Consider the following 9,614-nt stretch of genomic DNA (forward strand, 5'->3'; position numbering starts at 1 on the left):
ATGTCGGGCATATCAAGACCCAGGGTGCATCACACCAAGAGAAAAAAAAACCGCGAACGTATTTTCAAGTTTGGAAAATGACCCTGGCGGGATCCCGTCCCGGAGGCTTCTTCTTGGACTGCTGTGACGTTTATAAAAGGCTGCCGCGTTTGTTGGTAGTAAGTCAAAACATTTCCGAAACATTTTCAATTAAAAATTACACCTCTGGCTTTGGTTTTCACAGCTCTCGTCGACTCGGGCCCTCTGGTTGGAAAAAAATCCGTCCGAGATTTTTTGTTTTGCAGTCAACTCTTCCTGTCTGGAAAAAAAAAAAAAAAAAACATCGCTCAAACCAAAATGGCGGAGCAGGAGGATGAAAGCAACTTGACAACACGAGTAGCGGAGGGAAACAGCGAAGCGCGGCAGCAATGCACCGACCAGATCCACAACATCGACGGCGAGGTCGTGGCCCGTGTTACAGACAGCAGCGCCAGCTGTGTGGAGTTCACTGCTAAAGACTTCACCGCTAAAGAGTTCACCGACACCGCTGCTGCCATTCCGGAGTACGTGCATGTAGCGGCTGTAGCCGGAGTGGAGGGGACTGTGGACGGGAACTGTCATGTAGTGAATACCTATGCGGTGGGGGACGGACTGCTGACAGAAGAGTGCATTAATATCACATCTTTCGTGGAAACGCCGGGCGTGGAGACGATGACCAGCGTGGACTCTTCCGATTTCACCTCCGTGACGGAGGAGCTGGTGGACGGCATTGGTCACGGCTCTACTACCAGCACCATTATTTACGTCCAGCCCGATGGCACTTTTGTGGAAGGGACGGGTCTGACGGCGGAAGAGCAGCAGCAGCTAGTCGAACAGCTGGCAAAACAGCAGCTCGTCGAAGTGACGGAGAACGAGGCTGCCCATATATTCGAGACGCACCAGCACCAGCCTCACTTCATACAGCACAGCGGCACCTTGGCGCCCGAGGAGCTGCAACAAGTGATCGAGCAAGTTGCGAAATCCAATGCGCAGCAGCAGCAGCAGCACAGCATCCTGTCACTGCTTCCCCAGGACGACCAGCCTGTGTCTCAGAGGAGCATCATGGTGTCTGAGGCTTCATGCATTTCTATTGAGCCGAGCTCCATATTCACGTCGACTGGTCAGCTGGAGGTGATGACCCCGCAGCCGCTGAGCAGCATCATGCAGAACGCATCCCAGCAGCTGCAGAACGCAGCCAAGCAGGTCGCCCTGCAGCAGAGCCAGGCCAACAATGGCACTCGCATTTTACAGAAGAAGGTACTGTGTGTATACGGGATGTATTGATTGAGGTACAGTGTGTGTACAGGATAGATGGATTGAGGTACAGTGTGGGTACGGGATGGATGGATGGATTGAGGTACAGTGTGGGTACGGGATGGATGGATTGAGGTACAGTGTGGGTACGGGATGGATGGATTGAGGTACAGTGTGGGTACGGGATGGATGGATTGAGGTACAGTGTGGGTACGGGATGGATGGATTGAGGTACAGTGTGGATACGGGATGGATGGATTGAGGTACAGTGTGGGTACGGGATGGATGGATTGAGGTACACTGTGGGTACGGGATGGATGGATTGAGGTACACTGTGGGTACGGGATGGATGGATTGAGGTACACTGTGGGTACGGGATGGATGGATTGATTTTGCACATGCTTGCACACGTTTTGCTTGGTCATTGTTGTGTTTATTTTGTTCAGTTGCATTTTGTAATAAATTAAGATGAATTTGGTGCAAAGTCTGGTTTATTTCGGCGCTTGTATTGATTGTTGTGGAGGTAGGGGGTTTGTATTCAGCCAAAACATCAGGTTCTCCATCGCGTCCCTTTCCAATGTGAATGGTCAAGCTGAATTTGAATTGGCACAGTTGTGTGAAAGCACCACATACTGATGTGTTTCAACTGATTTTATTTTCAGCAGCTGGAAACCATCCGGATCCAGGTTCAGAACCGACAGCCAGAGCCCACGGAACGCCCCCCGCTGGCGGTGTTCCAGCCGAGCGCCAGGGTGGGAGTGCCAGCAGGGCTGAACCTCAGCAGCCCCCAGATCATCCGGATCCAGCCGGTGATGGGGACGGGGCAGCAGCAGTTCTTGCTGCACAGCTCCACTGAACCCCCGATTCAGCTGCTGGTCCAGAGACAAACCCCTCCGCTCGGAGCTGAACCCACAGCATGCACGCTGCCCGTCAAGAACACTGTGAATGGGAAAGCAGCCAGGCCCAGCGCGAGGGGCGCCGCGGCCCTTACCGTGTCCGCTGGACCGGACAGGAAGGAGAGGGACAGAGAGAAGATGAAGCCCCAGAAGATTAAAACACGGTCAGGCCGGATATCGAGGCCTCCCAAGTACAAGGTGAAGGATTACAAGTTCATCAAGAGGCAGGACCTGGCGGACGGGCACCAGTCCGACTCGGATGACTACTCGGAGATCAGCGAGGAGGAGGAGGAGGGGGGCGAGGATGCCGGCAAGGGGGCCACGTCCATTCACTTCAACCTCAATCCCAAAGCGTTCAAATGTGAAACCTGCGAGAAGGCGTACATAGGCAGGGGGGGCTTGTCCAGACACTACAGGCTGAACCCTCCTCATGGGCAGAAGAACGCTTTCCCCCCGGAGCCAGTGGGGTCTGTAAGCCTGCCAAGCGAGGACCTGTCTGCGGGTTCTGGTGTGACACCCATTGAAGTGCACAGCACAGTGACAGTGACCTCTGAACAAGCCACCCCTGCAGAGGTACTGGACAGCAAGGACAAGCCAACAGCACTGCCACCAGCGCCCCCTGCTGCGCCAGCAGAAGCAGCAAAGCCAGCCCCGGAGGAACCACAAGTAGTGTCAGATCCGACGGTATGAATTGAAGTGAAGGGTTTCATTAACAGCACAGTGCTTCTGACATTGACAGCCATGTGCTTATTTCACGTGTACAAAACAGACCCCCAGCAGGGAAGCAGTTTGAGTCATTTCAGACTTCATGAAGCGTGAGCTTAATTACACACACCTTGGTGTTGGGCCTCTTGGGCCAAAGCAGGGATGGAAATAAGACTCCCATTGCATAGAGGTTTGATCCATTTCAGGTTTTGCTATGAGTTTAATAAGACACACCTAAGCTTGTTACCTATATACTGGTGCTAATCCAGCTCATAGTAAAACCTGGAATGGGTGAAACTGCTATGCAAGAGGAGTCTTATTTCCATCCCTGCAAAGTAGTAAGTTGCCCTGGTCCCGCCCTAGTTAATATAACTGCCTATGTGAGAAGTGTTAATAAAACGATCAGCTGCCAGCAGGCACACCCATGCTAAACCCCGCCATAGTTACTTCCAGGATCATGTCTGCATCAGTTAACCGTTTTGAAGAACTACAAGCCCAGCAGATCCTATTCGAGGTTGAATAACTCCTGTAAAAACTCCAGTCAGCTCAGAGCAGACTCCTCAACAGCCAGAGAGCGCTGATCATTTTGCATGTGATCATTGTAGCAGTGCTTCTGAAACTAGGACTAGGTGCAGGACAAGTACAATTCCGTTCAAGTACAATTCCATTCCCCAGCTGGGTTTCACAGAGTAGGTCATGTACGCTAAACAAGCCTTCTTAAACAATGGGGCTGTTTCCATTTTCAAAATGAATACAAAAGATTCTGGTTTTAATTGAGATTAAATGAAGGGATCTCTAATGCCCCCGTGCTCTCTTTCAGCCTGCTGAACCCCCCTCTGTTCAGACAGTCCTGTCCTGTCCCGGGCCAGGGAAACCACGTGGTCCGGGGAGACCCAGGGGGGCCGGGAGACCGGGGCGCCCCAAAGTGTCAGGGAGGTCGGGACGTCCTGGGAGAAGAGCCCGACCCGGGAGGCCTCCTAAATACCTGGGCGGGGTTTCCACAGAGCAGCAGATCCAGAGAAGAAAAGCCAGATTGAAAGAGGTGTGGCGGTGATGCGTTGCATTTTACTGGAGATGCACGATGCATTAGAATCCTATGATCAGGGCATCATTGAAGTCTGTCCATGCATTGCAGTTTGAGCCATTCCAGCTTGGAGTGTGGTTTCAATTAGACTCTCCCGAGCTGAAGTAAGGCACGATAAATACTCTCAGGAAAACCGGATTGGAACAAAGTCCTCCACGGGAATGGATTGAAAAGAGCACAGCTGCAGTGTGACTGGCTTACAGCAGGCATTGGGATCCCACCCCACCCCACGCTAAGGTGCTTGAAGTTTCAGGTGGGGTCCTCATACCTGCTGCAGCGAGTGACTGTAGTGTGCTGGCAGTGTCAGTGTTCCCATGAAGTCCAGTTTAAAGCCTTCATTATTACCACTGTTTGAACATCATGGCCCAATAGCACCTGCTACTGGAAAGGAGACCCTGGTGCAGACCTGACCCCCTGCTTTCATTACCAAACACACTCGTGTGACTTCATTCATGCAGTTCTTTTATTCCACAGATAATACAGCAGTGTGATAATGAAGAGCTAATGGAACTGGCTCTACCACGACTGGCCAGAGTCATGACGGTCTGGGAGTTCTTACTAATGAAGGTATGACCGTGATCTAATGTGCTTCAAGTCAGGGAGGTAGTTTCATGTATAGTCAGTCAGGCAACAACAAAGTACACATTTTCTTCTTGCAAAATGAACCACTGAATGAAAAAAGATAGTGTGTTTAAACAGCAATTTGAAGTTTGTGTCTGAAGTAGGGGTTTGGTTTTCCAGGTTGAGAAAGGGCGTCCCTCACGCCCGCACTTCGCTGATGTTTACAGGGAGTTTGAACAGCTACACAGCCAGGTGAAGAACATGGCTGCTGATCACTTCAGATCCCCTCTTTCTCTGGGCTCCCAGCAGCCTCTGGAGATTCGAGACACGTGGGTATGTTCTTTTAAGATTAACAAGCAGCTGCTTCTTTTAGTGAAGTGGAGTTCTTCGCTGTAAAAGTGCAACAGCTTGCCGTTACATAGCAGACTTGGGATCTGTGTAACACTAACACTTTGCATCTCTCTGTAAAGTCATTTGTGTCTCATGCTAGGTCATGAACATGGGTCTTCCTACAGCATAATCATTTTGGTTGAAGACTAACGAAATGTAAATGTGCATTGGTAAAATAAAATGTTACTAAACTGAACCGAGGCAAAGTTTCTGTTTTCAATTTGAAGGTCTAAAGACTTGCGTTTTGTTTCTGTAGGTGTCTAAATCACTGGGAATTGAAGAGCTTTTGAAGAAGCAGAAAAGGCAGCATCCTGGTCCGTTGTTGCAGTGTGTTGTGACAGTCTGTAAGGAAGACTCTCTCCCCTCACCCAGGAACAAGCATGCAATGGAGGTTAGGGACCTGGCGGGGTGGAAATCCACATTGCCTTCCCTTTTATTTTGTACTGAGCAGCTGCTACAAAGAAATGCTAGAGGTCTAACGGTACACTCTCATCATGTGGTTCATGTCCCCATACATTGATGGGCTGCTTTGTAAGAGACCGTGATCATTCCTGAGAGATGGGCAATGTGCCTTCATAGGAGCTGCAGACCACGTGGGGTCTTCATCCAAGAATGAATGATGAACCCGTAACCATGTAGTGCTTGTGGTCATGCCTTGCAATGCGATGTATTCTGTACAGGAAGCCTCACAATTCAGTGATACAGATTCTAATACAAGCATTGCAAAGCTATAGTATTCTGTGCAGTCTCTTTCATTATATTATATTATTCTCTGTTGCCTAGTCAGCAATCAAGATGCTGAAAATGATGACCAATTACAGTTTGTGTGTGTGTTTCTGAAATGGATATATTTGCCTATGCTAACTGTTCACACTTTATGTTTAGAGTGAATATGAAGGCCTAATGCCCCCAGAAAAAAGGATGAGGTTAGAAAACTGTGCAGGAGTCGTGAATGGCATCGATCTCACTCACAATGGACTACAGACTGTTGTGGAGGAAGTGAATTTCACAGCCATTACTGCAGGGCAAGGTAAAAACAAAAAGCAAGCTTTGTATCGATTTCTGATAGTGTTCCATTTGCAGGCATTCCTCACGATCAATAATCCAGGGGGTATTGGCACAGGAGACCTTGCATTCAGCCAGGGCTACCAACCTCCTGCTTTACTTACCATGTGCCCAACATTTGTAGAGCCCCATGGTAACAAATCTGCCCGTTTTTTTTTTTTTCTTTCTAGAAAAAACCTCAAAAATCAGCAACATGCAAAAATAATATGCGTTTTGAATGTTCCCATTGCAGGGCTCAGCAGGACTCCGAGTGACTCCTCCGCATTGCCTCAAGGAGGCGCTGGTGAGACGAGTAAATCCCTGCAAGCCGATCCCATCAGCACGACAGTATTACAGAGTGGAAACGAGGAGCCCAGGAGCACGCAGGGGCACGCGAACGTGCTGCTTTACCAGCCGCTCGAGGGGGCATTACAGGACTCCCAGAACCCTCTGGTGGAAGGAGAGTCTGGAGCGAGCGCTGCCGGCGAGGAACAGTCCGGGGTGTTTTCAGACTTTACACCAGAGGAGCTGGTCCAAGAACAACTGTCCAGCCACAGTGTGAATGTTGAAATGTCCGCTGATGAACTAACCTGCCAGGTGGAGACTGACGAAGACATGCTTCTCTCGACCGCTGCCAAAATGAGTCCACAGGTCAGCTTTGTCAACCCAGAGTCCTCGGAGCCCCTGAAGGAGTCCGATCTTGCCGATCAGGTGCAGCTGCTGGAACGGGCTCTGTGCAGGGATGTGGTTCCTTTGGACCATTCGTACAGGACTCAGACCAGCGAACCAGAACCACCACCTCCCGAGCAGCAGCCTCGAACAGTGAAATCCACTGGGGTTTGTTTAGGGAACGAGATTGGTGGAGAAGCAGTGTGCAGTTTGCAGGGTGCAGGCCTGAGCGCGCTGGACAAGGAGAGCAGGGATGAGAACGGCAGTGTGGAGCACACCGTTACTATCGGTGGAACCGTCGAATTTCAGCTCAGCGATGAAAACCAGGAGCTGCTGACTCAGGGACATGATCAGATTTTCATCCAGACTTCAGAGGGCCTCTTCCTGCACCACGCTGGGGGCGCCCTGCCGTCAGAGGGGATCGTGATGGTGACGGACGCTGACGGCACCACCATGCACATCCGCACCCCCGAGGGCGTGTCCTTCGAGACCGTCCAGGCTCTGCTTGCCATGGAGGCAGAGGGGCACAGCGAAGGCATCTTGCTTTCGGAAACACATCTGTGAACACTTTCCAAATCTGAAGTATATTTTTGTAATCTGATATTCAGGCTGAAGAAAATACTTTTTAAATTATTTGTTCATAAATACACGACTTGGACTAGTTTTTATTTGTATTTTTTTTATTTATATATGTATATGTATAAAACCATTGACGGTTTGTGACTACATTTTCAGCATTACATGAATAGTCTCATATCTTTTCTATTGAAGATATCCCTTTGGCAAAAAAATAAAAATATATATATATGTATCTCTGTGTAAAAATGCTCACTGTAACAAAGTGTAAGAGATGTTTTGAGGTAAAACAAAGTTCCTTTCTTGCACCATTTTTCTTGTTAATTTTTATTTTTTATTTTTTTTTTAACAAATGTATTGCCAAACAAGTATTGGTTTTTCAGTTACTGTTATGGAAAGTTTAAAGTGCAGCTTGTCATGTATTGAAAAGCCCAGAACGAAACTGAAGGGACAATCAGTTACAATAAACAGCACCGTATTGTTTTATTTGGTTGTTTAATCACATTACAGTCTGTGTTGTGTAAACACAGTACTGGAGCTGCTACAGTGGTCTGTGTCCAGTCTCCAGCAACATGCTCTCCAGCAGTACCCTGCTGCTGTCCTCTATGTAGGGCTGATACAGCCAGGCTGACAGATAGACCATGGCGAGGTCCTGCTCTGTGTTGTGAGCTACTTCCTGCGCGATCGCTTGCTTGAGGCGCAGCTCCTGCTGGTAGGCGTCAGCCAGCTTTGAGGAAACTTCATCTGGAAAAGAAAACACCAGAAATGAGCCTTCAGCAACACCTTCTGTCTGCGGGTTTAGATCACTCACCACAGACATTACATTATGTGAATGCGACTTCAAAAGGGGCTTAGGTAATACAAAATGCACGTGAATTTCTGTCTTACCAGACTCCTTGCTTTTGCTACACATTGTATTGTACACCATGGAATGGCCCGCCTCATATTGAAGCAGCCAATTACAAGGGATGCATTCATATATAATCTCTTGTATAAGCAGTACAATGCATTTACACGCAAAAACACACACTGCAACACAATGCTGTTGAGCAATGGGGCTGTGTGATGAATACTCACCAAACTGTTTTGTGGACCACGTGTGGAAGAGGGGCCGGTCTCTGCCTGCCTCTCCGTGTTGGAAGGACTCAAGCACGCAGATTCCTTTGACAGTGGAAGAAAGCTTTGCCATTTTTGAAACCAGGTGAGTCTGACAAAACAAAAAGCATCCATCAAGTCTTCACATTTTTAATTCAGCTTTCTTTTCTATTCTGGATGTACAGGAAGGTTTTTTTTTCTGAAAGTTAGTAAATGTGTGTGTGTTTTTTTTTTTTTTTTTTTAATATAATTACCATTTTGTCCATAATGTCAAGCAGCTCAGTGCAGCATTCCTCCAGCTCTTTGTGTGGTTCCGACGCAGAGGCAGATTTCTGGATGACAGACGAACCGTCACAATCCACTTGCATGTTGGCATCGTTTTCTGTCCTGAATTACAGGATATCAATGAGAATTTCAATGCTCTGTTTAACAAAAGACTGCCTTCGCTGAATTGAGTTGTCTAAATGCAAAGTATATAACACGTTATCATATAACACACTAGCAGAACTACAATCTAAAACAATGCGTTAGTGCATTTGATTCAGTAAAACACACCATGTTAAATCTGATTAACTACCATCAAATACCTTTTGATCAAACTGGCATAACATCAGTAGGAGTTCTCTATCAGTGTATTTCATTTACACAGTAAATAAATAAACACAGGACACTTACTCTTTGCTGATCTTAATGTTCACAATGTTGTTTGCGACCGTGAAGCCGGCATCGTTTAATTTGTCCCATTTCAGAATGAAGTTATGCCAGTCTGCAGCATTATCCTTGATCTTTCTTGCACTGTTATTTAAAACAGGTTTTCTAGCAGAGCTAGCGACTCCTGGACTCCTCGCTGTGAAACAGGGGGACAAAAATCAGGTTTCATCGGATATAAGCGCGTTGTTGAAGCTGACACCCTGGGATCCTTCAAGAAGCTGCTTGATGAGATTCTGGGATCAATAAGCTACTAATAACCAAACGAGCAAGACGGGCTGAATGGCCTCCTCTCGTTTGTAAACTTTCTTATGTATGTTCAGCATGATTGATTCTCTGATGATGTAAACTGACTGACGACGCATTCGTCATTCAATAATCTATTCAGTTACAAGAAAGGATCGACTCCCTGTGCATGCAAAACAGTGTTTCTACCGACAGCATACCTACCTTCCATTTCAACCACACCGTGAATTAATGAAGAAATCGAGACTACCGTGTCGCATTCACCTGCATGTCTCCGCACACCAGTACTGCACGCCGCCACATTGGTGAAGTTTTGAGGAGGAGGCGTGCAACTACGTCATTTCCTGGTGTCAAATGCTGCTGCTGAG

The 9,614-nt window shown here is 47.9% G+C and overlaps 2 protein-coding genes across 3 annotated transcripts; one reads left to right on the plus strand and one right to left on the minus strand.

Annotated features, from left to right (window-relative positions):
* The first annotated feature begins 91 nt into the window (after nucleotides 1-91).
* LOC117406914 (zinc finger protein 839-like) lies at nucleotides 92-7,505 on the plus strand. 2 transcript variants are annotated; one of them, XM_034011358.3, is made up of 8 exons: nucleotides 92-1,275; nucleotides 1,935-2,852; nucleotides 3,694-3,915; nucleotides 4,432-4,524; nucleotides 4,699-4,851; nucleotides 5,165-5,299; nucleotides 5,794-5,938; nucleotides 6,206-7,505. In XM_034011358.3, exons 1-8 carry the CDS (start codon nucleotides 337-339, stop codon nucleotides 7,183-7,185), a joined length of 3,585 nt encoding a protein of 1,194 aa, XP_033867249.3. In that variant the 5' UTR covers nucleotides 92-336; the 3' UTR covers nucleotides 7,186-7,505. The 2 variants fall into 2 exon arrangements, with proteins under 2 accessions (XP_033867249.3, XP_033867344.3); XM_034011453.3 differs by having other exon boundaries at nucleotides 1,938-2,852.
* A 150-nt stretch (nucleotides 7,506-7,655) lies between these two features.
* LOC117410335 (cyclin-dependent kinase 2-interacting protein-like) lies at nucleotides 7,656-9,575 on the minus strand. The gene is made up of 5 exons (XM_034016759.3): nucleotides 9,451-9,575; nucleotides 8,968-9,139; nucleotides 8,547-8,679; nucleotides 8,275-8,404; nucleotides 7,656-7,941 (listed from the first exon to the last, which is right to left on the minus strand). The coding sequence occupies exons 1-5, from the start codon at nucleotides 9,455-9,457 to the stop codon at nucleotides 7,739-7,741; spliced, it is 645 nt and encodes a 214-aa protein (XP_033872650.3). The 5' UTR covers nucleotides 9,458-9,575; the 3' UTR covers nucleotides 7,656-7,738.
* Between the last annotated feature and the right edge of the window lie 39 nt (nucleotides 9,576-9,614).

The sequence above is a fragment of the Acipenser ruthenus genome, chromosome 18 (genome assembly GCF_902713425.1).
Source record: "Acipenser ruthenus chromosome 18, fAciRut3.2 maternal haplotype, whole genome shotgun sequence".
NCBI classification, from domain to species: Eukaryota; Metazoa; Chordata; class Actinopteri; order Acipenseriformes; family Acipenseridae; genus Acipenser; species Acipenser ruthenus.

Bases quoted from the DNA above. Each gene is read 5' to 3' on its own strand.
- LOC117410335 (XM_034016759.3), bottom strand. The intron at 8,405-8,546 runs GTAATTATATTA...TTGTTTTGTCAG, and splicing joins TTGACATTATGGACAAAATG to ACTCACCTGGTTTCAAAAAT. The intron at 7,942-8,274 runs GTGAGTATTCAT...TTTCTTTTCCAG, and splicing joins GTGGTCCACAAAACAGTTTG to ATGAAGTTTCCTCAAAGCTG.
- LOC117406914 (XM_034011358.3), top strand. From the start codon at position 337: ATGGCGGAGCAGGAGGATGAAAGCAACTTGACAACACGAGTAGCGGAG. The intron at 4,852-5,164 runs GTATGTTCTTTT...TTGTTTCTGTAG, and splicing joins TGGAGATTCGAGACACGTGG to GTGTCTAAATCACTGGGAAT. The intron at 5,300-5,793 runs GTTAGGGACCTG...CTTTATGTTTAG, and splicing joins GGAACAAGCATGCAATGGAG to AGTGAATATGAAGGCCTAAT.